Source organism: Carlito syrichta, unplaced genomic scaffold, assembly GCF_000164805.1.
Source record: "Carlito syrichta isolate Samal-C Ts95f unplaced genomic scaffold, Tarsius_syrichta-2.0.1 Scaffold82277, whole genome shotgun sequence".
Classification (NCBI taxonomy): domain Eukaryota; kingdom Metazoa; phylum Chordata; class Mammalia; order Primates; family Tarsiidae; genus Carlito; species Carlito syrichta.
The window spans coordinates 626489-653857 of NW_007026373.1; the positions used below are offsets into that span (position 1 = coordinate 626489).

General features: G+C 38.2%; 1 protein-coding gene across 2 annotated transcripts in view; it reads left to right on the forward strand.

The window, feature by feature from the left end:
• The window catches only part of PSMD5 (proteasome 26S subunit, non-ATPase 5), a 38229-nt gene that overhangs the window by 5282 nt on the left and 5578 nt on the right, over positions 1-27369 (forward strand). The window contains exons 2-8 of one of the 2 annotated variants that reach the window (XM_008055757.1): positions 6906-7050; positions 8059-8172; positions 8657-8785; positions 10575-10684; positions 12605-12747; positions 18343-18534; positions 26952-27061. In XM_008055757.1, the coding sequence (XP_008053948.1) occupies positions 6906-7050; positions 8059-8172; positions 8657-8785; positions 10575-10684; positions 12605-12747; positions 18343-18534; positions 26952-27061 (943 nt within the window). The remainder of the gene's footprint in view (positions 1-6905; positions 7051-8058; positions 8173-8656; positions 8786-10574; positions 10685-12604; positions 12748-18342; positions 18535-26951; positions 27062-27369) is intronic. The other variant, XM_021711207.1, reaches the window with a different exon arrangement.

Sequence of the window (27369 nt, forward strand, 5' to 3'; positions counted from 1 at the left end):
TATAGATATAAATTAGAACCTTGGCAGGAATTTTTGTGAGGGAAATTAAGTTCTGAAATGAGTGCTTTCAGGGAAGTCAAACAAGTATTAACTCTTTGGCTTATTGGTACCAAAGGGCCGCATATTACCTAAAGTTTGTACACTGTATGGTTTAATGTACCACTGCTTTTTTATTTTTTAAGTTTTTTCACTAATGTAATTTATATACAATAAAACTGCACATAATTAACAAGTTTTGACATATGTATATACCCGCGAAACCATCACCATAATCAAGGTAGTGAACATATCTTTCACTCCCAGAGGTTCCCTCACACCCCTTGACAATTCCACCCTGCCTCAGCCAGGCAACCACTGATCTGCTTTCTATTATTATTATTATTATTATTATTTTGAGTTGGAGTCTCACTCTGTCACCCAGCCACTGCAGCCACTGCAGCCTTGACCTGCTGGGCTCCGGCGATCCTTCCGCCTCAGCCTTCCAAGTAGCCAGAATTACAGGCATGCGCTACCATGCCCGGCTAATTTTTGATTTATTGTAGAGATGAGGTCTCGCTGCCCAGGCGGGTCTCGAACCCGCGGGCTCAGGCAATCCACTCACCTCAGCCTCCCAAAGGCGCGGGATTACAGGCTAAACCACCAAGCCCGGCTGCTTTCTATTATTATAGATGAGTTTGCCCATTTTTTGGCCAGACATGGATGAGAGGGTATCATAAAAGGAGTTATACAGTATGTACTCTTTTCTTTGGTTTCTTTTTTTATTTATAATTTTTTATTTTCAAGATGTGGGGTACAATTTAGGGTTAGGTATACAGATGTTCATTATGCAGGTACCCTTGTTGCTCCCCCCCCCGGCAATTTCCCTCAACTGCCAATCCCTTTCTTATAGTATTATGATAATTGTTCGAGGTCCACTTATGAGTGAGAACACGTGGTATTCAGTTCTTTGTTTCTGTGATAGATCACTCAGTTATAGAATCCAAGTCCTTCCAAGTTGCTGCGAAGTTCATAGTTTTGTCCTTCTTTATGGCTGTGTAATATTCCATCGTATATATGTGCCACATTTTTTAAAATCCAGTCCTCTTTTGATGGGCAGCATGGTTGGTTCCATGTTTTTGCTGTTGTGAATAATGCTGCAATAAACATGTGTGTGCAGTTATCTTTTTCATAGTGATTTGAGTGCCTCCAGGTATATTTCCAGCAGGGGTATTGCAAGGCTGTATGGAAGGTCAATTTTTAGAATCACCACACTGTTTTCCACAGAGGTTGTACCAGTTTATACTCCCACCAACAGTATAGAAGTGTTCCCTTTTCCCGGTATCCTCTCCAGCATCTGTTGTTTTTTGACCGGAGTTAGGTGGTATCTCAGTGTGGTTTTAATTTGCATTTCTTTGATGACTAGTGAGGCTGAGCATTTTTTCATGTATCTGTTGACTGCTCGTATGTCTTCTTCTTCTTTTTTTATTTTTGAGTTGGAGTCTCTCTTCGTCACCCAGGCTAGAGTGCAGTGGCACCCTCACAGTCACCACAGCGTCGACCTGCTAGGCTCAGGTGATCCTTCTGCCTCAGCCTTCCAAGTAGCAGGAACTACAGGCACGCGCTACCACACCCAGCTAATTTTTCTGATTTATTGTAAAGATGGGGTTTCACCATTTTTCCCAGACTGATCTCAGGCAATCCTCTTGCCTCAGCTTCCCAAAGTGCTGGGATTACAGGCTTGAGCCACCGTACCAGCTCGTATGTCTTCTTTTGAGAAGTGTCTATTCATATATCTGCCCACTTTGTAATGGGGCTGTTTGTTTTTTCTCTTCAGCATGCTTGAGTTCCTTGTAGATCCTAGATGTTAGACCTTTGTCAGATATATGGTTGACAAATATTTTTTCCTAATCTGTGGGCTGTCTTCCCACTCTCTTAATGGTTTCTTTGGTTTTGCAGAAGCTTTTCAGTTTGATGAGGTCCCACTTGTCTATCTTATTTCTTATGGCATGGGCACTTGGGGTTTTGATCAGGAATTTGTTGCCAGCTCCAATTTCCATAAGGGTGTCTCCTACATTTTCTAAGGTTCTTATAGTTTGAGGTTTAATGTCTTTGATCCATTTAGCGTTGACTTTTGTGTATGGTGATAGGTAGGGGTCTTGTTTTAATCTGCATGTGGTCAGCCAGTTTTCCTAGCACTATTAACTGAATAGTTTCTCTCTCCCCTGTGGTTGATGGTGGAGGCTTTGAGTTGGCTGAGAAATTGAGGTTTTCTTTTGGAATCTCTATCCTGTTCCATTGGTCTACATGCCTGTTCTTGTACCAATACCAGGCTGTTTTGGCTATCGTAACTTGATAATAAAGTTTAAAGTCTGGGAGTACGATAATTCCCGCTTTGTTTTGTTTTCGTTTTTTGTTTTTGTTTGTTTGTTTTTTGCTGAGGATTGTTTTGGCTATTTATGGTTGTTTATGTTTCCATATGAATTCCTGTATTGTCGTTTCCAGGTCTGAGAGGAATGCTGCTGGTAATTTAATGGGTATTGCATTAAATCTGTAGATTGCCTTGGCTAAGATGGGCATCTTAACACTGTTGATTTTTCCAGTCCATGAGCATGGAATATTTTTCCATTTGTTTGTGTCATCTTTGATCTCTTTGAGCAGTGTTTGTAGTTTTCTTTGTAGAGGTCTTTGACTTCTCTGGTTAGGAAGATGCCACGGTATTCTTATTTTTTTTTGGTAGCTATTGTGAATGGGATTGTGCTTTTTATTTGGGTTTCTGTTTGTTTATTGTTGGTGTATAGGAATGCGACTGTCTTTTGCACATTTATTTTATACCCTGATACTTTGCCAAAGTCCTTTATCAGTGCAAGGAGGTTTTTGACAGATTCTCTTGGGTTTTCAAGGTATAGAATCATGTCGTCTGCAAAGAGGGATAACTTAACCTCCTCTTTTCCTATTTGGATACCTTTGATGTCCTTCTCTTGTCAGATTGCTCTAGCTAGGACTTCCAGTACTATATTGAAAAGGAGGAATGAGAGTGGTATCCTTGTCTTGTTCTGGTTTTCAGGGGAAATGGTTCCAATTTCTGTCTGTTTAGCAGTATGTAGGCTGTGGGTTTCTCATAGATGGCTTTTACTATTTTGAGATATATTCTATCTATGCCTAGATGTTCGAGGGTTTTCATCAGGAAGGGGTGCTAGATTTTATCAAAAGCTTTTTCTGCATCTAATGATATAATCATGTGGTTTTTACTTTTACATCTGTTGACGTATTTAATTACATTTATGGTCTTGTGGATGTTGAACCAGCCTTGTATCCCAGGGATAAAGCTTACTTGGTCATGGTGGATGATTTTTTAGATGTGTTGTTGGATCCAGTTTGCTAGAATCTTGTTGAGAATTTTAGCATCTATGATCATCAAGGATATTGGCTGGTAGTTTGGGTTAGTTCTTTGTTGAATCTTTACCTGGTTTGGGTATCAATGTGATGTTTGTGTCATAAAATGATCTGGGAAGAGTTCCATCTTTCTCAATTGCCTTGGAATACTTTCAGTAGGATTGGTATCAGCTCCTCCTTATGTGTTTTGTAGAATTCTGCTGGAAAACCAAATGGTCCAGGGCCTTTTTTTTTGTAGGTAGTTTTCTTATGACACAGTCAGTTTCCCTGGTTGTTATTTATCTATTTAGGGTCTTGATTTCTTCTTATTTCAACCTGGGGAGGTTGTGTGATGTCAGAAAGTTCTCCATTTCATTTAGGTTTTCAAGTTTGTTTCCATACAAGCATACATAGTAATCACTGATAATCTTTTGTATTTCTTTGGGGTCAGTTGTGACTTGATCTTTTGCATTTCTGATTGTGTTTATTTGGACTTTTTCTCTCTTCTTCATGATCAGTCTAGCTAGGGGTCCATTAATCTTGTTTATTGTTTTAAAGAACCAACTTTTCATTTCTTTGATTTTTTTTTTTTTTTTTTGTATTATATTTTTGTCTTCTATGTCCTGAATTTAGGCTTTTATTTTAGTGATTTGGATTCTTATGATGAAGTTAGGGTTTTGTTGGTCTTGCTTTTCCAACTTCCTTAGGTGATTTGTTAGGCTGTTATCTTGTGATCTTTCCATTTTTTTCATGTGTGTTTGTAGAGATATGAATCAGATAAGAGAACGAAAAGATGGCCAGTCATGGTGGCTCATGCCTGTAATCCCAGTGCTTTGGGAGGCTGAGGCAGGAGGATCAGTTGAGGCCAGGAATTTGAGAGCAACCTGGGTAACATAGGGAGACACGGTATCTACAAAAACTTTAAAAAATTAACCAGGTATAGCTTTGCACACCTTTGGTCCTCCTTAGCTACTCGGAAGGCTTAGGTGGGAGGATCACTTGAACCCAGGATTTCAGGGCTACAGTGAGCTATGATGGAGCCACTGCACTCCAGCTTAGACAACAGAGTGAGACCCTATCTTTAATTTTAAAGAGAGAGAAAATGAAAAGACAAGTCACAAAAGGAGAAAAATCTTTTCGAATAATATGTCTGATAAAGCACTTGTATTCAGAACATGAACTCTCAAAACTCACTAGCAAGAAAGAAAATAATCCAGTTGAAAAATAGGCCAAAGACTAAAGATATGGAAATGGCAGATCCACCCATAAAAAGGCATTCAACATTATTGATAATTAGGGAAATACACATTTAAATCACAGTAAGATTCTTCTACACATCTATTATTTTGACTAAAATTTAGTGTTTTTATTTTTATTTTTTTCTTCTGTCCTCCTGTCCCCAAGTTTTATAATGGCTAAAATTTTGAAAGACACCGAAGCATCCTAAGTGTCACTTGAGGGATGAATGGATAAACAACATGTGGTATATACATACAGTGGGATATTGTAGGTACGTCCTCTTTTATGTATTCATTTATCTTTGAGTTAGCATCACACCCCGTCACCCAGGCTGGAGTGCAGTGGCACACTGGTGGCAACCCCAGCGTTGACCTGCCATGCTCAGGCGATTCTTCCGCCTCAATCTTCTAAGTAGCCGGAATTACAGGTGTGCCCTACCACGCCCGGCTAATTTTTTGATTTATTGTAGAGATGAGTTCTCATCAAGTTGCCCAGGCTGTTCTCGAACCGGTGGGCTCAGGCCTCCTAAAGTGCTGGGATTACAGGCTTGAGCCACTGCGCCCGGCCTATATAACCCTTAAAAGGAAGGCAATTCTGACAGATTTACTTTGAAGACATTATAGAAAGTGAAATAAACCAGATACAAACAGACAAATGTTGTATGACTCTACTTATCTCTGATAGCTAGAATAGTCGAATTTAGAGAGACTGAAAGTAGAGTGGTGGTGACTGTAGAATTTCTGGTTGGGAAAATTAAGAAGTTCAGCAGATGAATAATGGTAATGATTGAACAATAAAGTGAGTATACTTATTGCCGGTACATTGAAGAGTAGTTAAAAGGGTAGATACTATGTACAGTCATAATTTTTTTATAAAACGAAAAGAAACCCACACCCATAAGCAGTTACTCCCCATTCCCCTTTTCTCCCCTTTCCCAGCCCCTAGCAACCGGGAATCTACTTCTGTCTCTATAGATTTGTCTATTCTGGACATTTCATATAAATAGAATAATCAAAAGGAAGCCCTTTGTGTTTGGTTTCTTTCACGTAGTGTAATATTTTCAAGGTTTATTCATGTTGTAGTATAATCAGTACTTCATTCCTTTTTATGGCTGCATAGTATTCCATTGTATGGATATACCACATTCTATTTATCCATTCATCAGTTGGTGGACATTTGGGTTGTTTCCACTGCTGTGAACATTCGTTTACAAGCTTTTGTGTAAATGTATGTTTTCCATTATTGGGTATGTAAACATTCTTAATTCTCCTTTAGGCTCAATTATGCAAAGTAGAATCCCCAAATTAAAAGAGTATGTTCATTTTTTAGGCTTTTGATTTGTATTGCTTAATCACCTTCCAGAAAGGTTACACCAATTTAATTGTATACTCCTGTTTGCACTATATTAGCCCATTTGTTTGTAGTGTCTTTTAAGACACTGGAAATTGTTCTTAAAGCACCTTCTGCATCTACAACTGGTGGTCATCAAGTTCTCTTTCATAGCTTTTGAATCTTTTCCCTCTTCTCTCCATCGTCACTACTGCTCTCCCAGTTCACTCCTTCATTACCTCTCACCATTAACTGCCTTGTAATTGAAAGTTCTTTCTCCAACACTGATGCAATTTGATTTCTATAATTCAGTTCCTCTCATTTTACTTCTCTGTTTAAAACCACTTAATGGCTTACCATTGATTTTTCTGGAAAAGGTCTAAATTTCAAGCATGGCATAAAAGACCTGTCAGAATCTGGCTTCTGTGCATCTTCTCAGTTCTATTTCTTCCTATTCATCTTACCCTTTTACCTTCCTCTCACTGCTCCCCCTTACTAACCCCAGTCAGGTCAAGCTACTGTAGTTCCTTGAAAGCATAACACTGTTTGTCTTTCCTCTGTGCCTTTTCATGTGCTACTCCTCCCCCTACCTGCAACACCTTTCTTCTAGATAACTTCTACTTTTTCTTAAAATTTAGTTTAGATATTACCCCTCTGGAAAGACTTCCCGTACCCTGGGTTCTTTTTAAGCTTCTGTATCTTCTAGCCTTGACCTCTAGCATGTATCTACCTGGATTAAAGTTGCCTTTTTGATTATTCTGTATCTTTCATTAAGCCAGAGAATATATGTTATTTTTTGTAGCCCCAGCACAGGCATGGCACATAATAGGTATTTAGCAAATGTTTCATAAGTGAGTAAAAGCTGCTGTTTCAAAAAGAAGTCTGTGTAGAGGAGATCCTCATTAAGCCAAGCTTCAGATATTATTAGGCTGTTACTTCCTGTCTGGCAGGACATGAACTAATGAGATCTATGGTGTCTCTTTTAGGGAAAAGACGACATTGTGTGTATCCATTCTGGAGAGGTTGCTCCAGGCTATGGAGCCAGTTCACGTGGCTCGGAACCTCAGGGTTGACCTGCAGAGAGGACTAACTCACCCTGATGATTCTGTAAAAATCCTCACTCTTTCCCAGGTATGAAATTTTGCTAGCACATATAAGAAAGAACCAACATTAACTACCTGTTCCAAGCCAAGTTCTGTGCTGGCTGCCAAAAACAGATAAAGAAAATACCATCTCTTTCTGTTTCTGTGTCTGTCCCTAGGGAGTGTCTGGTCTGTTCCAGTGTATATAGCTAACTATAACCTGGAAGTTAAAAGCTGAGTAAGAAGTTCCATCTGGATCATTCAAATGACTTAGTTCCTTTTATATGCTAGGCACGGTGCCATATACTGTTGGAGTTACCAAGATGAATAAAACCTGTTTGTTTCCTTCAGGCAGCTCTAGGCTGGACAAGAAGACTTGTATGTGTTCAAGCAGCTGCTCTGCCATGTTAGGTCCTGTTGTAGTGATATTAACCAAGTGCTATTGTAAAAATCACTAAACCAACAATTGAGATAGTAACTCTTATTATCCTGGTAATCAAAACATCCTACTATTTGAGTGAAGAGCTGATGCTAAGGATTGCCCTGTTAAAATGTCAGAAGCTAGATAGTTACCCAGTAGATACTGAACTATTGCTTTTCCTTTTCTCCTCGGAAATACTTATTACATAAAAAAGGATATGGTATCAATTTATTCGTTAACCATTTATGTGCCAGACATTGTAGTGTGTGCTTTACCTATTCAGTGTCATTAATCTTCATAACTATGCTGGAATTAAGTGTTGTATTTCTACTTTACAGATAAGAAATTAGGCTCAAAGAAGTTGTTTAGTTTGCCAAAGGTTAGTGCAGCTAAAAATAGACAGAACTAGGGTTTATTGTTTTCACTCTCTGAACTACATCACCTCTTTACCTTTTCTCTTTCCTTTCAAAGATGTGTCTATGCCACATGTGTATTTGGCTTTATGAATTTTTATAACTTGTCATATAACTGTAATCAGTAACTCCTAAAATAGCTGCATATTAAAGAAATTTGACTATCATGCATTCACCTGTTGTCCTACCCTGGAAAAGTGTTTCAGTTGTTTTTTTCTTGCAGGTTGGAAGAATTGTTGAAAATTCTGATGCTGTTACTGAGATTCTAAATAATGCTGAATTACTAAAACAAATCGTTTATTGTCTTGGTGGAGAGAATCTATCTGTAGCTAAAACGGTGAGTCTGCTAGAACCATCAGCTTAAACAGGAAGAGACATTAGTGTCCTAAAAGACAAAGAAAGGCCCTCTGAATTGAGAGGTGAAGGTTTTGAATGGATGATTTCTTGTAATTGGATTTGCAATCTCATGTGCATGGTATCAGATAAATAAGTGGTTGGCAAATAAATACTAGTAAACTATTTCCTAGGAAACATATATTTACAGTAGCCATCATAGAACTCACATTGGGTTGCTTGATAGGAAACAAAACTTACCTAATCTGTATCCTATTGGGAATATCATGCATCTGTATTATAAATAATAGCTATTATGTTATATATAAATATAATATATTTTTATATTATATTATTATAAATAATAATTAAGCATAATGAATACTTATTGGGTAAGGTGCATTCCATGCACTAATTTTCATATCTTATGAAGTAAATATTAATATTCTGTATTTTTGTGACTGAAGAAATATGCTTTTCTTTATAAGGCCATTAAATCCCTGTCAAGAATATCACTAACTCAAGCTGGACTGGAGGCTTTATTTGAAAGCAATCTGCTGGATGATTTGAAAACTGTAATGAAAACCAATGACATTGTTCGATACAGGGTATATGAGGTAAGACTAAAAGCATACTTTTTGATGCTTACAAAGCAGAATGCAGGAAGACTTACATTGGAAGGCAAAGTGACCCATTTAACATGCAATTATTGAGTGTATAATCTATGTAAGGCCTATACTAGGTGCTGAGGATAGGGATGCATTCCCAGCCTAGTGTGTAAGACAGTCATATAAACAATATTTGTAGTGCAGTGTTAGAGGAGACACCATTGAAACCAGCCTTTGAAAAAATTAGCAGCAATAGTAAGAAGAAATGGCTCTTATTTGCGTTACTTTTGTACTAAGCACAAAAGTACTAAGCACAAAAGATACTACAATCTTCACAAATGTTAATTTTCACAGTAAACTTTGTATGTTATTGTCATTAACTTCACTATTGATGGAGCAGTTGACTGGAGGCCACACACTTAATAGGTTGCCTACTCAAACTGGGATCCCCTACAGTATAATTCTCTTTTCAGAACACTTTCCTATTTTCATGTTTTTATTACCACACTATCCTGGTGTTTCTTTGGCTTTTCTGTTTCTTCTTAGTCTCCTGGCTCATTATCCTTTATTGAGCCTCATTTGTTGGAGCTCATGAAAATGAAGTTCCAAGCCATACTTTCACTGTACTCTATTCATGTTCCTAAGCAATTTTATTTATTTATCTCATGATTTCAGTTCCCAACTGTGATAATGTCTCTCAAATGTAAACTTTCTATTAAGACCTCTCTTCTGAGTTCACATCTTCATATCTAACTGCTTACTCACTCTCGCCCTCTTGGACATTTCTAGCCCCCCCGCCATGCTGAAGCAGAATTCCTGATCTTTACTCCATGCCCCGGGTCTCACAGTTCACATAGTTGGGTATTAGACCTTGGCTCATTCTTTCTGAGACTTGTTTTCCCTGCCACATTCATTTGGTCATCACATTGTGTCAGTTTTACTTAAACCTGTGTATTTCTCCATTGGTATTAGATACCACCATCCTAGACTAACCTACCAGTGTCACTCACCTGGGCTACTACATTTGCATTCAAACTAGTTTCCCCTCATCATTTTTTTGTATTTCTAGTCTATCTTCACATGCAGTCAGAATGAGCTTTTAAAAATCCAAATCTGGCCAGGTGTGGTGGCTCATACTTGTAATCCAGCACTTTGGGAGGCCAAGGTGGGAGGATTGCTTGAAGCCAGGAGTTCAAGATCAGCCTGGGCAACATAGCAAGACCCTGTCTCTAAAAATTTGTTTAAAAATTAACTAGGCATGGTGGTATATGCTTGTAGTCCTAGCTACTCGGGAGGGTGAGGCAAGATCGCTTGAGCCCAGGAGTTCAAGTCTGCAATAAGTATGATTATGCTACTGCAATCAAGCATGTTAAACAGAGCAAGACCCTATCTCTTAAAAAAAAAAAAAAAATTTAACCAGGCTCAGACTCAGTGGCTCATACCTGTAATCCCAGCACTTTGGAGGCCAAGGCAGGAGGATCACTTGAGCCCAGGAGTATGAGAACATAGTGAGACTTCTGTACAAAATTTAAAAATTAAATATATAATCTGTTTGTTGGTGTTGATTTAGGCTTTTGATGATTCCTTGGGGAAAAAAAGTACTGATATACCCAAACATAATGGAATATTTCTGTGTCAGTAATTTCTTATGTATTCAATGAAGTTTTCTTACTGGAAGAGAAATAGATTTTCAAAAATTCATTTATACAGAGTACCTAGTCCTGCATTTAATTTAAGATGAGATTTATCAGATTTAGGGCTGTTTTGACCGTTTTCTTTTTCTGTTATTTTCTTTCAGCTAATTGTAGAGATTTCTTCTGTGTCACCAGAATCTTTAAACTACTGTACCACAAGTGGACTGGTAACCCAGCTCCTGAGAGAGCTGACTGGTGAGGATGTGTTGGTCAGGTGTGTTGACTGAGAGAGTTCTTAAAATGAAATGTCCTCTTTTGGAGGACCTGGAAATAACCTTGGGACTGCTGTGATTTTCCCTATCTGAGCTTTTGACCAGGTTGCAGTCTTATGACTGATATGTGTCCTGAAGGAAGGACCTTTAGAAAATCGCTTAGGTTACATTGTGACAGCATATCAGAACTTGGAAAAGCCCTTCATGACAATTCAGCTACTTTTGAGTGACTGTACTTAAGAGCACACATACCTGTCCTTAGACGTGTGTGCTCTTGAAAAGTTGCAATCACATGGTAACTGCCATTTTGTGTTACTTAACATTTTATTATATGCATATCATATTTTTGGCATTGTTAAATAGCAGCACTATGGCGTGATAGAAAAAATATGGGCCATGATAATGAGGAAGATTTGGGCTTGCATGCCTCTCTACTGCTTACTAGCTGTCTGACCTTGACAAATTATTGTAACCTATCTATGCCTCTGTTTTCTTTTCTCTCAGCTAGAACAATAACAACTGTAAAAAAAAAAAAAAAAAAAAAAAGATACTATGGTGATTAAATGACTTGATCGTAGAAATCAATACAATGGCTGATAGGTTAACAAATAAATATTAATTCCAGTCTCTTTCAGGCCCTATTCCCCCACACCCTAAATCCCCTTTAATATCTGCCAAGTGTTTCCTTGTTGATATTTCAGTTTACTAATACATTGTCTCTGTTGAACCCTTGATTTGCTTCAAGCATTTTGCTGTTATAATAGCATTATAGTTATCTTTGTGTATATAAGTTTTTATTTTTCTTCAATGATTTTTCTGATGGTCCTATGTTCTTTAAGTGTGACTGAATTTGTTAAACCCATGTGCATAAATCACTCATGAGTTACGTTTTTTCAAAGCATTTGAGTATCTGAATCTATTGAGGAAATTAATTTTGTTATTTTTTTAGCCATGCATCAAATTTTGTGACATAGGAAAAAAACCTTCAAATGGTTAGTTAAAATACTTTATGATCAACTGTAAACATATTTATTTTCATTATTTTGTTTGCTCATGGTTGGATATTAGATGATACCAAAGAATTATTGTTTGTTTTTAAATATGTGATAATGGCATTATAATTGTGTCAGGAAATCTTGTGTTTTTTAGAGGTACTTACTGAAATATGCAGGGGTAAATGGCAAGATGAGTAGGATTTACTGTAAAATAGTTCAGCAGAACAATGGGGAGAATGGTTGAAATAAGTAGAGCACAATCTTTTTTTTTTTTTTTTTGAGTCAGGGTCTCACTTTGTCACACAGACTAGAGTACAGTGGCACAATAATGGCTCACTGCAGCCTTGACCTCCTGGGCTAAGGCAGTCCTTTAGCTGACATTACAGGTGTATGCCACCATGTCTAGCTAATTTTTTTTTTTGTAGAGATGAGGTCTTGCTGTGTTGCCTAGACTTGTCTTGAACTCCTGGGCTCAAGCAGTCCTCTTGCCTCGGCCTCCTAAAGTGCTGGGACTGCAAGTGAAAACCAGTGTGCCTGGCCTAGCAAATATCCTGATAACTGTAAAATCAGGGTTATGCATACATGGGGGTTTATGGAACTGTTTTTACTTTTGTGTATGTTTGATATTTCAAAATTATGCAAACTTTTTTTTTTAATCTCTTAGCAGCTAGGTTATGGTGGAAACAGTAGTGAGCTTCAAGTCAGACAATCAAGATTTAAGTCTAAACTCTTCTTTGTAATAACAGATTCTGGATAAGTCACTGCAACTTTCTAGGCCTTGTGTCCCCATCTGAAAAGTAGAGCCAAGATTATTGACCTTTCAGATTTGGTGGGAAGAGCGAAATAAGATAACTTATATGAAAGCAATTTATAAACTGTGTTAATCATACGCACAATTTCTTGGTTTTTGTCCTTCTGACATTTTAGAGCCACCTGTATAGAAATGGTGACATCATTGGCATATACTCATCATGGACGACAGTACCTTGCTCAAGAAGGAGTAATTGACCAAATTTCTAATATAATTGTTGGAGCAGATTCAGATCCTTTCTCTAGTTTCTATTTGCCAGGTAAGAAGCATTGATGCCTTTGAAGATGATGATGGTATTGATATTTTATTTCTGAGTTGTCTCTGATAGGAAGAGGCCAGGAATTTTTTTCTTTAGAGCTGATTTCTTTTAGAAGATATCCATGGTCACCAAATTCAAAAGGACATTAAAAGGTTTATCCACCTGATCAGGTGGGGTTTATCACAGGGATGCAAGAATGGTTCAACATATACAAATCAATACATCTGATACATCTTATTAACTGAATGAAGGACAAAAGCCACATAATCATTTCAGCATTTGACAAAATCAAACAACCTCTTATGAAAAAACTCAACAAATTAGGTAAGGAAATAATGTATCTCAACACAGTAAAGGCTGTATATGACAAACTCACAGCACTCTATGAAAAGTTGAAAGCTTTTTCTCTAAGAACTGTAACAAGACAAGGATTCCCACAATTGCTACTTCTATTCAACAAAGTACAGGAAGTTATAGCTAGAGCAATTAGGCAAGAGAAAGAAATAAAAAGTACCCAAATCAGAAGGAAAGAAGTGAAATGGACCCTGTTTTCAGGTGATATTATCTTGTATATAGAAAACTCTAAAGACTGTATCAAAAAACTGTTATGACTAGTAAATGAATTCAGTAAAGTTGCAGGATACAAAATTAGCATTCAAAAATCAGTAGTGTTTCTACATACTAATAGTGAACTATATGAAAAAGAAATCAAGGAAACAATCCCATTTATAATGGCATCCAAAAAAAAAAAAAAAAGCTTTGGGACAAATTTATGGAGGTGAAAGATCTGCAAGCTGAAAGCTTATTATAAAATACTGATGAAAGAAATTGAAGGACAGGCTCAGTGGCTCAGCCTGTAATCCCAGCACTTTGGGAGGCTGAGGCACGTGGACTGCCTGAGCCTGCGGGTTTGAGACCAGCCTGGGCAACTTGGTGAGACCTCATCTCTACAATAAATAAAAAATTAACTGAGTGTGGTAGCACATGCCTATAGTTATAGCTCCTTGGAAGGCTGGGTAGAAGGATTACCGGAACCCAGCAGGTCAATGCTGGAATGTCCGTGAGCATGCCACTGCACTCCAACCTGGATGACAGATTGAGACTCCAGCTCAAAAAAAAAAAGAAAAGAAAGAAATCAAGACAATTATATGAAAGATATCCCATGTTCATGGATTGAAGAATTAATACTGTTAAAATGTGACACCATGCAAAGCCTTATATGAATTCAGTGCAATCCTTAGAAGAGTTTCAGTGACATTTTTCATAAAAGTAGAAAAAAAGTCTAAAAATTCATATGTAGCCCCAAAAACCCGAAATAGCCAAGTCATTCTCAAGTAAGAACAAAGCCAGAAGCATCACATTTCTTTAAAATATACTACAAAGCCGTAGTAATCAAAACAGCATGGTACTGCCTTAAAAACAGACACATAGACCAATGGAAAGGAATAGAGAGTACAGAAGTAAATCCACGCATTTATGATCAGTTGGTTTGCAACAAAGATGTCAAGAATACAATGAGGAAAGGACAGTCTCCTCAATAAATGATTGTAAGACAATTGGATGTTACATATAGAAGCAACAACTTGCACAAAAATCAACTCAATTACTTAAATGTAATGCCTGAAACTGTAAAATTGCTAGAAGAAAACATAGAGTTTTGTAATTATACAGGCAGTAGAAAAAAAAGGAAAGAAAACGGAAAAACTGCATGACGTTGGTCTGACCAAAGAGCTTTTAGATATCACTCTCAAAACCACAGGCAACAAAAGCAAAAATAGACATGTGGGATCACACTAAACTAAAAAGCCGCATGGCCAAGGAAATAAATACCCAAGTGAAGAGGTAACCCCATGGAATGGGAGAAAATGCTTGCAACCCATACATCTGTTATGGGGTTATTACTCAAAATATACAAGTAATTCAAACAACTCAATAGCAAGAAAACAACTCAATTTAAAAAATAAGGAAAAGATCTGAATAGACATTTCTCAAAACACGTAAATAGCCAGCAGGTCTATGAAAAAATGTTCAACATCACTAATCATCAGGGAAATGCAAATTAAAGCCTCAATGAGAGTAAGTCCCTACATACAAACCTTCAGATTGCGAACTTTCAAATATGCCAACATGCGTTCACATGTTCAATCATGTAAGTTAGATCAGCTGTCCTGCATACACTGTCATGGGCTCTACTGTAAGATTAAAAATGTTTTCTTAGCCAGATGAGATGGCTCATGCCTGTAGTCCCAGCACTTTAGGAGGTAGAGGTGAGAGGATTGCCTGAACCCAGGGGTTCAAAACCAGCCTGGGCAACTTGGCGAGACCTCATCTCTACAATAAATAAAAAAAATTGGCTGGACATGGTGGCACGCGCCTGTAGTTCCAGCTACTTGGAAGGTTGAGGCAGAGGGATCAGTTGAGCCCAACAGGTCGAGGCTGTAATGGCCATAAGCGTGCTACTGCACTCCAGCCTGGGCGATAGAGTGAGATTTCTACTCAAAAAATTTAAAAACAATAAGTTTTATTGGCCAGGCTTGGTGGCTCAGCCTGTAATCCCAGCACTTTGGGAGGTTTGAGCCCAGCCTGGGCAACTTGGCGAGACCTCGCCTCTACAATAAATAAAGTAGTTCTGGCTACTTGGAAGGCTGAGGTGGAAGGATCGCCGGAGCCCAGCAGGTCAATACTGGGGTGGCTGTGAGCATGCTACTGCACTCCAGTCTGGGCAACGGAGTGAGACTCCAACACAAAAAGAAAAAGAAGTTTTCTTTATTTTTTGTTTGTTTGTTTTATGTGTTATTTGTGTGAAAAATATATAAACCTATTACAGTACAGTACTATATAGTTGATTGTGTTAGTTGGGTACCTAGGCTAACTTTGTTGGACTTACAAATTGTACTTATGAAGATGCTCTTAGAATGGAACTTGTTTATATGTAGGGGACTTACTGTATCACCTCACCCCTATTAGAATGGCTAATATTAAAAAGACAAAAGATAACAAGTATGGGTAAAGATGCAGAGAAAACGGAACCTTTGCACACTGTTGGTGGAAATATAAATCATTACAGCCATTATGATAAACTATGAAGGTTACTCAGATTTAAAATGAGAGATTCGCTGGGCTTGGTGGCTCAGCCTGTAATCCCGCACCTTTGGGAGGCTGAGGTGAGTAGATTGCCTGAGGCCACGGGTTCGAGACCCGCCTGGGCAGCGAGACCTCATCTCTACAATAAATCAAAAAATCAGCCGGGCGTGGTAGCGCATGCCTGTAATTCCGGCTACTCGGAAGGCTGAGGCGGAAGGATCGCCAGAGCCCAGCAGGCGAGGCTGCGGTGGCCGGGAGTGGCCACTGCACTCCAGTCTGGGCGACAGAGTGAGACTCCAACTCAAACAAACAAACAAACAAACAAACAAAAACTAGAGATTCATGTAACCCAGCAATCTCATTATTGAGTATATATCCAAAAAATATGAAATCAGTATGTCAAAGAGATAATCTGCACTTCTATATCCATTAAATTATTTACAATAACACATATATAGAATCAGCCTGTATTCATCAATGAATGAATGGATAAAAGAAATGTGGTATAATTCACAGTGGACTACTATTCAGACTTAAAAATGAAGGGAATTCTGTCATTCATGCAGCAGCAGGGGTGAACCTGGAAGATATTATGTTACTTGAAATAAACCAGATGCAAAAAGACAAACACTACATGATCTCACTTATACGTAGAATATAAAAAGACAGAATTTATGGAAGGAGAGACGGGAGTGGTGGTTTCAGGGACTGGGTGGGCAGGATTGGGTAGATGTAAGTCAAAAGATACAAAGTTTCAATTAAAAGGGATAAATGCAGAATATTCATTGTACAATGTGGTGACTATAGTTAATAACAATATATCCTAATTTTGAGAATTGCTAAGAGTAAATTTTAAGTGTTCTCTACACAAAACATGAGAGGTAATATATGTTAATTAGCTTAAATTAGCCATTCCACAATGTACATATTTTAAACCACATTGTTTGCAATATATACAATTTTTAAATTTGTCAATTAAAAATATTTTTTAAAATGGGAGCCAAACTAAGGATCTGCAAGGCATATAAAATGGTATAACGGACATTCGAAAGGGTAGAATAGGAGTGGAGGGATGAAAAATCACCTATTGGGTATAATGTGCACGGTGGGGGTGCTAGGTACACTTAAAGCCCAGACTTCTTCGCCATTATATAATGTAGTCATGTAACCAAAAACTATTTGTACCTCCTAGAGCTATTAAAATAAATTTTTAAGAAGAGAGCTTTCTACACACCCATGTTTGTTGCAGCATTACTCAGAGTAGCCAAAATATAGAAACAACCCAAATATCCATCAATAGATAGATGAAGAAAATGTGGTATATTCAGAAAACAAAATATTCAGCCGTAAAAAAAAAATCCTGCCATTTGTGACGACAATATGGATAAAACTAGAGGACATAAGGCAGTCACAGAAGAACAAATGTTGCTCAATTCTACTTACATGAGAGGTCCAAAATAGTCAAAATCAGAGAAGTAGAAAGAGGAAAGTGGATTCCAGGACCTGAGAAGAGAGGGAGATGAGGAATTGTTTAGTGGGTATAATATTTCAGTTTTGCAAGATGAGTAAGTTCCAGAGATCAGCTGTACAAAGTAGTGACTATAGTTAACTTACTGTATCGTACACTTGAAATTATGTAATGAGGCTAAACTTTATATTAAGTATTATCACAAGAAAAGGCCCAAGGAAACATTTAGAGGTGACAGACATGTCTGTTATCTTCATTATAGTGATGGCTTTATGGATATTTTTACTTACATATAAACTCATCAAAATTTATATAAAAATGTGAAATTTTTGTATTAGTTATACCTCAATAAAGCTGTGAAAAATCGAAATGAAAAATACACATACACACATACTCATAGCCCTTTAATTAGGTAATCAGTTCCCCTGGGAACCCTGTACTGTTGATAATAGTTTTCTAGAAACATCAATACTTTTTAGAGCATTAGAATACTTTTCTTTTGAAGATCAATTAAAAGAAACATAAATTAAAATACTAGAAATGCCATTTACAGTATGTTTCACAGATTCATCAGATCTCTTGAGTTGGAATTCCATGTAGGATCTACTGTAGCCTTTCTATTCAAGGACATGGTTGATAAGTCTTTGTTATTTCCAGAATTTAGAGATTTGTTCTTTCCTTAAATAGCCTAGCTTATTTTATTGATAAATATATCTGTTAAAAGTTCCTTCCTAATAATGACTCTAAACTTGCCTTCCTATAATTTGTATCCACTTGTGTTTGTTCTTTGTTCTCCCTCTTGCATATGATGGTACTTCAATATTTGGACCCAGCTCCATTGGCACCCTGTGGTTTCTATTCTCTCAGGACTACACATTACAAGTCCTTTTGTATCTCCTATTGTCTGATTTCTAGGTACATACTACTTTTTTCTTTCTCTTCTTTCTGGCCTGCACTTTATTTCTGTTCCTATGAAAACATGGGGCCCACAATTTATACTGTTTTGTTTCTGAATTAAAATATATTTTTATAAATATTTTTAGGGTTTGTGAAGTTTTTTGGAAACCTGGCTGTCATGGATAGTCCTCAACAGATCTGTGAGCGTTACCCTGTTTTTGTGGAAAAAGTCTTTGAAATGACAGAAAGTCAGGACCCCACCATGATTGGTGTAGCTGTAGACACAGTTGGAATCCTAGGATCCAATGTTGAAGGAAAACAGGTTTTACAGAAAACAGGTTGGTATGACTTCTCCTGACTTTGTTTAGAGATATTTTAATATTTGACAAGGATTCAGTATATAAGTTCATTTGCTGGGGTTAACTATATTTTAGAAACTATGTTACAGGTGGCAGTCTTCTTAATCATGATCTTGGACTCATCTCTAAAGTCTAATAATTGCTACTGAAAACTTTTTCTTTTTACTTTTCGCTGTTTTAGATTCTACAAACACTGCTTTCCTTCTCTGTCATTATTGAATAATATTTATGGCACAAAGACCACTAAGTAGGGTCAGAAAGACCTGGATTCATGACACAGATCTAACACTTACTTAGCTTTTTTTTTTAAATAGGAGTTTTACTCTCGCCCAGGCTGGAGTGCAGTGGCACAATCACAGCCACTGCAGCCTCAACCTCCTGGGTGCAGGCAATCCTTCCACCTCAGCCTTCCAAGTAGCTGGAACTACTGGCATGCACCACCATACCTGGGTAGTTTTTGGATTTATTGTAGAGATGAGGTCTCACCAAGTTGGACAGGCTGGTCTCGAGCCTGTAGGCTTAGGCTCAGGCAGTCCTCTGACATTGGCCTCCCAAAGTGCTGGAATTATAGGCATGAGCTACTGTGCCCGATTTACCTTTCTTTTTTTTTTTTTTTTTTTGAGATGAGGTCTTACAATGTTGCCCAAGCTAGTCCCAAACTCCTGAGCTCAGCTCAAGTAATCTTCCCACCTTAGCCACCCGAGTAGCTGGGACTACAAGGCTTTCACTACTGTACCAGCACCTGACTTAACTTTTTTGTTGTTGTTGTAATAAAGATGTGTGGTACAAGTGAGGGTTAGCTACGTTAGTAGACTGCATGCCCGTGAGGCCCTCACTTCCCCCAGTAGTGGATTGGGGGGAGTTTTTTATTTGGTTCTCTGCCCGCCTTTGTGTTTACATGTTCTCTCCACACTGCTCCCTCCCCTAGCAGTGCTTAGCAACTGTCGATTCTTTCCTCATGCTCATGTGACTATTGTTCAGGACCCACTTATTAGTGAGAACACGCAGTATTCAGTTCTTTGTTGCTGTAATAAATTACTTAGTATGATGGTCTCCAACTCCCTCTAGTTTGCTGCAAAGTCCATGATTTTGTTCTTTATGGCTGTGTAATACTCCATTGTGTATATGTACCACATTTTCTTTATCCAGTTCACTTTTGATGGGCAGTAGGGCTGATTCCATGTTTTTGGTATTCTGAATAGTGTGGTAGTGAACATGTGTGTGCAGGTGTCGTTTTTGTAGAATGATTTATGTTCTTCCGGGTATATTCCCAGGAGAGGTATTGCTGGATCATATGGGAGGTCAATTTTTAGTTCTTTTAGAAAGCACCACACTGCTTTCTATAAAGGTTGCACTACCTTGCACTCCTACCATCTGTTGTTTTTTGACTTAGTAATGATGGTCATCCTTACCGGAGTTAGGTGGTATCTCATTATAGTTTTGATTTGTATTGTCTGATGATTAGTGAGACTGAGCATTTTTTCATATGTCTGCTGGCTCCTTGTATGTCATCTTTGGAGAAGTGTCTGTTCGTGTCCTTTGCCCACTTTTTAATGGAGTTGTTTTTTTCCTTTTACTTCATTTGCATTCCTTGTAGATCCTGGATGTTAGGACTTTGTCCAATGCATAATTTGCAAATATTTTTTCCCACTCTGTGGGTTATCTCTTTACTTTCATGATGTTTTCTTTTGTGGTGCAAAAGTTTTTAAGTTCAATGAGGTCTCACTTGTCTGTCTTAGCTTTTATAGCAGTCGCTTTTGGGGACTTGTTCAAGAATTTGTTGCCTACTCTGATGTACATAAAGGTGTTTCCTGCTCTTCTAGAATTCGTCTAGTTTGAGGTATTACTTTTAGGTCTTTGAACCATTTAGAGTTGATTTTTGTATACGGTGATAGGTAAGGATCCATTTTCATTCTTCTGCATATAGTCAGCCAGTTTTGCCAGCACCATTTGCTAAATATGGTCTCCTCTCCCCAGTGATTGTTATTGGTGACTTTGTCAAAGATGAGTTTATTGAAAGACCGTGTTTTTGCTTCTGGAATCTGTCCTTTTCCATTGGTGTATGTGTCTATTCTTGTAGCATTACAATGCTATTTTAGTTACTGTAGCTTTGTAAGAGAGTTTAAAATCTGGGAAGTATAATACCTCCCGCTTTGTTCCTTTTGTTGAGAATTGTTTTGGCTATTCATGCTGTTTTTTGTTTCTATATGAATTTCTTTTTTTCTTTTTTTGAGTTGGAGTCTCACTCTGTCACCCGGGCTGGAGTGCAGTGGCATACTCATGGCCACCCCAGCATCAACCTGCTGGGCTCAGGCAATTCTTCTGCCTCAGCCTTTCAAGTAGCCAGTACTACAGGTGTGCACTACCATGCCTGGCTAATTTTTTTTTTTACTTATTGTAGAGATGAGATCTCGCCAAGTTGCCCATGCTGTCCTCGCAATCCCCTCAGGCAATCTCCTCACCTTGGCCTCCAAATTTCTGTATTGTTGTTTCCAGGTCTGAGAAAAAGGATGTTGGTAATTTGATGGGTATTCCATCGAATCTGTAGATTGCCTTAGGCAGAATGGACATCTTAATAAGATGGATTCTTCCAATCCATGAGCATGGAATGTTTTTCCATTTGTTTGTGTCATCCTTGATTTATTTGAGCAGTGTTTTGTACTTTTATTGTAAAGGTCTTTCACATCTCTGGTAAGGTGGATGCCAAGATACTTTTTTTTTTGGCTGTTGTAGATGGGATTGCATTTTTGTTTGGTTCTCTGCTTGCTTTTTGCTGGTGTGTAGAAATGCCTCTGTTTTTTGCACATTGATTTTATACCCCGAGACTTTACCAAAGTATTGGTGCAAGGAGGTTTTTGACAGACTCTCTTGGGTTTTCAAGGTTTAGGATCATATTGTCCTCAGGAGGGATAGCTTAACTACTTTTTTTCCTTTTTTAATACCCCCTGATTTCTTTCTCTTGCCTGATTACTCTGTCTAGAACTTCCAGCATTATGTTGAACAGGAGGAGGTGAGAGTGGGCCTCCTTGTTTTGTTCCTGTTCTTCGGGGGAGTGCTTCCTACTTCTGCCCATTGAGAAAATATTGGCTATGGGCTTATCATAGATGACCCTTACTGTTGAGAGGAATGTTTTCTTCTGTGTCTAGTTGCTCAAGGGTTTTTATCAAGAAGGGATGCTGGATTTTGTCAAATGCTTTTTCTCCTTCTAATGATATAATCATGTGGTTATTAGTTTTACATCTGTTAATGTACTGAATTGCATTTATGGTCTTGTGAATGTTAAACTAGCTCACCTGGTCATGGTGGATGATCCTTGAGATGTATTGTTGGATCCAATTTGCTAGACTCTTGTTGAGAATTTTTATATCTGTGTTCATCAGGGAGATTGGCTTGTAGATCTCTTTCCTTGTTGGACCTTTGCCAGGTTTGGGTATAAGTAAGATGTTACCTTCATAGAATGATTTGTGGAGAATTTCATCATTCTCGATTGCCTAGAATACTTTCTTTCTTTTTTCTTTTTTTTTTTTTTTTGAGTTGGAGTCTCACTCTGTTGCCCAGGAGGGCAGTGGCATGCATGCTCATGGCTACCACAGCCTCTACCCACTGGGCTCAGGCGACCCTTACACCTTAGACTTCCAAGTAGCTGGAACTATCAGCGTGTGCCACCATGCCCAGTTAATTTTTTTTTATTTATCATAGAGACAAGGATTCACCAATTTGCCCAGGTGAACTCAGGTGATCCTCTCGCCTCCACCTCCCAAAGTGCTGGGATTGAGTTTCAATTTCTTCGTGTTTCAACCTTGGGAGATTGTGTGGTGTCACTAAGCCCTCCATTTCCTTGAGGTTATCAAGTCAGTTTGCATATAGTGTTCATAATAGTCTCTGATAATCTTCCGAACTTCTTCTGGGTCATTTGTGACTTTGCCTTTTGCATTTCATTTCTAATTGTGTTTATATGAACTTTCTCTCTCTCTCTCTCTCTCTCTCTCTCTTTTAGTCAATCTATCAATATTATTTAAACTTTCAAAGAACCATGTTTTTGTCTTGTTTGAACCATGTTTGATCCTTTCTATGATATTTTTGTCTTCTATATTCTGCAGTTGTGATTTTATCTTTTATCTTTAGGTGTGACATTAGGCTGTTTACTTGTGATCTTTCTGTTTTCTTGATGTGTGCGTGCAAGTGTTATGAATTTTCCTCTTAACACTGCTTACATGGCATCCCAGAGATTGATAAGATGTGTCTTTGTTTTCATTTGTTTCCAGGAATCTTTTTATTTCTGTTTTGATTTCCTTATTGACCCAGAAGATGTTAAACAGCATGTTGTTTAGTGTCCATGTCTTTGTGTGTTTTGAGGGGGAATCTTGTTGGTAGCGATATTTATTTTTATTCCACTGTGATCTGAGAAGATGCATGGTATTATTTTGATCTTTTGAAATTTGCTCATGCCTGATTTATATCCAAGAATGTGATTGATATTGGAGTATGTTCCATGTACTGATAAGTAGAATGCATACTCTGTAGTTGTTGGGTGAAGTGTTCTGTAGATGTCTACTAAGTCCATTTGATCAATCATTGAGTTGAAGTTCCGGATCTCCTTGTTGGTTTTTTGCCCTGATGATCTATCTAAAGCTGTTAGTGGGGTCTTTAGGTCTTCAACTATGATTATGTGAGAGTCAGTTGTTCTCTTTTAGTTTACTTAGTGGTTGTCTTATAAACCCTGGGTGCATATATGTTTAGGATGGCTATTTCTTGCTGATAGATAGAGCCTTTTATCATTACACAGTTTCCTTCTGTATCCTTTTTAACTTTTGATTGCTTGAAGACTGCTTTGTCTGCTATTAGAATAGCTACGCTTGCTTTCTTCTGTTTTCTGTTCATCTGAAAGGTCATTTTCCATCTTCCAAACTTTAATCTGTTGGTGTCTTTTGCAGTGAGATGAATTTCCTGGAGGCAGCAGAATGTTGGATCATGTTTTTTAAATCCAGTTTGCCACTCTGTATCTCTTCAGTGGTGTATTTAGTCCATTCAGCTTCAAGCTGATTATTGATATGTGAGAGTTTATCCCTGTCACAGGGCTTAAGGAATTACTTTGTTTCGTTTTAACTTTTGCATTTGTATACGTGTATTTTCATTTTTGTGGGTGCTCTGTATGCTCTGTTAACTCTGTGTTTTCCTGTAGTTATGTGATGTGCATGGTCATTCTTTTTCTGTGCTTAACACCTTCTTAAGCATCTCCTGAAGGCCTGGTCTGGAGGCAGCATATTCTCTTAGGGATTCGATATCTGGGAAGGATCTTAATTCTCTGTAGCTGATGGAGCTTAACTTGACTGGTAGGAAATTCTTGGTTGGAATTGCTTCAAGAACATTAAAAGTTGGACTCCAATCTCTTGTGGCTTATAGTGTTTCTGCAGATAAATCTGGAGTGATACAGATGGGTTTTCCCCAGTAGGTAGTCTGACCTTTTTCCTCTTGCTGCCTTTAAAATTTTTTCTTTCATGCTTACTTTTTGGAGGCAGATTTCCATGTGTCTTGGGATGGTCTTCTCATGTAATACCTTGCAGGGGTTCTTTGAATCTCTTGCACTCAGGTGGTTGTTTCTCTAGCAAGATGAGGGAAGTTCTCTTGAATGACCTCATGAAGTATTTGTTCTATGATGTTCTCATTTTCCCTTTCTGCTTTGGGGATACCAATCAGTAGATCTGGCTTTTTTACCTAGTCCCACTGCTCTCAGAGGCCTTGTTCCTTCTTTTTCAGGTATTTTTTCTATGTTTTTAACAGACTGTGATAATTCCATGTTTTGGTCTTCAAACTCTGACAGTCTTTCCTCTGCTTGGTTGAGTCTTTTCCCAATACTTGTTCATGTGTTATTGATTTCAAGGATGGAACTCTATTTCCATGATTTCAGAATAGGCTTTTTTGAAACTGGCCAACTCCACATACTTCCTGTATGATTTCTTTGGGTTTTGCTTTATGTTTCTTCTGTTTCCTGTTCATTTGTACCATCTGTTTTCTGATTTCTGTGGCTGTCATCCAGAGCAGGTCATTCTGGAGACTTTTCATTGTTTGTAATCTGATGGCTGCTTTTTTGTGTGCTATCTCATTAAAACTCTGAAGGTTGCTTGTGTTTCCTCTTGATTCTTCCTCATTTATGTCAGACCTCTCTTTTCTTCGTGAGAGAGGGAGGAGCTCCACCCTGGGGGAGTTCTTGTTGCTACAAATTTTCTCCTCTGCTGCTAAATTTGTTGAGCCATTTTTCAGCCCCTGCTGCATGTGGCTGATGTATTGTACTGACTGGGAGGGGGTGAATGGACCCAGCACATACCAGAATCACTTGCCCCTCTTTGTCATCCAGCATGATCCCAGCTCCTGTATAGGCCTAGCTCGTGGCAGGAGATGGAGTGCCTGGATTCCCACGCCTGCCTTTTTGGTCTCTTTGTGTTCAAGGAGATCCCTGTTTGGTGTGAGGAGTTTTACCCTTCCATACATGTTCAGGTTGCCTCCTTTATTCGGTGCTGGATCCCTACTCTCTGCTCTGCCCTGCAAGAGAGCCACCAGTCTGTTGCTCCACCAGGTGCCAGTGGCATGTGTGTCAGTCAGATTCACCCCGCAGGCAGGCCTTCCCCACCAAGTTCTGCTCCCAGTTCCACCTGTGCTGTGGTACCCACTGCTGTGTCCCAACCAGGCTTCCTCCTGTATGAAACTGACATTTCACACTCTGTTGGAAGGGGATGAAGTGATTCAAGTATTTTATAATCACTCACCCCTCTCCTTCTCCAAACAGATCTTCCACTTCTGTCTGACTTCACTTTTTGAACTTCATTTAGTCACTTCCCTTTTTTTACACCTCATTTTTCTTTTATTAAAAAGGGAATAATAACTGCTTCTCAGGGATGTTGTGAATATTTAATGAAATTTTGTATTTGTAATATCAAGAAAGGAAAGGAAGCAAAAGTTTGTTTCAAGATTTTATGCTAAGAAAGATACTGTTATGGCATATTCATGGGTATCCTTGCACAATGAAATCCACACAAAAAATAACGTGCAGCACTGTTATTAAAACCATTGTGAAATATATGTTGAAAATTAATATGCTGTTGTGTAGCATAACTGATATCCTTGTTATGTGTACTTTTCTGAGTGCTTTTACCTATAACATATAATCTTTTTATAATCCTGCAAAGATTATACTAATGTTGTTCTCATTTTATGGATAAGGTAAACTCAGGGAAATTAAGACAATTTTCTAAGATCATACCAACTGGGACAGCTGCTTTTCAATCCATTGATTACAGTTTTGTACTCTTTATATATGCCATATCACATAAAACTTGAATTCTAGGCCTGTCACTTTTTCTCTGACTATATGTTTATTTTTGTGTTGGCTTAGGTTGGTAGAGACATAGTGTGTGAAATCTCATTTTTCACTCTGGTGAAAATCCACTAGGGTGACTATGATTTAAAAAATAAAAGCATAAAATAACAAGTATTAGAATGTGGAGAAATTGTGATCCTTGTGCTTTCTGTTGGAAATATAAAATGGTACAATCACTTTAGAAAACAGTATAGGTAGTTCCTCAAAAAATCAAGCACAGGCCAGGTACGGTGGCTCATGCCTGTAATCCTAATACTTTGGGAGGCAAAGGTGAGAAGATTGCCTGAGCCCAGGGGTTTGAAACCAGCCTGAGCAACTTGGCAAGACCTGGTCTCTACAATAAGTCAAAAAAATTAACTAGGTGTGGTGGCACACACCTGTAGTTCCAGGTATTTCAAAGACTGAGGTGGAAGGATTGCCTGAGCCCAACAGGTCAAGGCTTTGGTAGCTGTGAGCATGCCACTGCACTCCAGCCTGGGCGAGAGTGAGACAGTAACTCAAAAATAAATAAATAAATAAAGCACAGAATTATCATATGACACAGCAATTACACTTCTAGGTGTATCAAAAAAAATTGAAAGCAGAGACTCAGACACTTGTTTGTACATGTTCATAGCAACATTATTCATAATAGACAGAAAAAGTAGAAGTAACCCAGTGGACCTTGGTGAATGAATGTGGAATATACATATAATGGTATGTCATTCAGCCTTGAAAACAAATGGGATTCTGATGCATGCTACAGCATGAAGGAACCTCAGTGACATTATGCTAAGTGAAATAAGCCAGTCACATAACAACAAATGCTGTATGATTCCACTGAGATGAGGTACCTACAGTAGTCAAATTCATAGACAAGAAGTAGTGGTTACCAGATGAGGATAGGGAAGAAAGGAGTTATTGTTCAGTGGGTACAAAGTTCTGTTTGGGTTGAAAAAGTTCTGGAGATGGATCATGGTTAAAATGGCAAGTTTTGTGTGATGTATAATTTACCACTAAAATAACTCATTATCTTTCAAAGGAACTCGTTTTGAACGCTTGCTTATGAGAATAGGCCATCAAGCAAAGAATGCCTCGACAGAGCTAAAAATTAGATGTTTGGATGCAGTTTCATCTCTTCTGTACTTACCAGTAAGTAGATTGGGAAATTAATGAAGGACACCAGGATGTGTTTGGGAAAATAAATCTGAATGAGTCAACATAATACTACTTAGTATAAATATTGACCAAGGCCAGGCACAGTGGCTCATGGCTATAATCCCAACATTATGGGAGGCCAAGGTAGGAGGATTGCTTGAGGCTAGGAGTTTGAGACCAGCCTGGGCAACATGGCAAGACTTCATCTCTACAAAAAAAATCAAAAATTAGCCGGTGTGGTGGTGCATGCCTGTAGTCTCAGCTATTCAGGAGGCTGAGGCTAGAGGTTCAGTTATGATGAT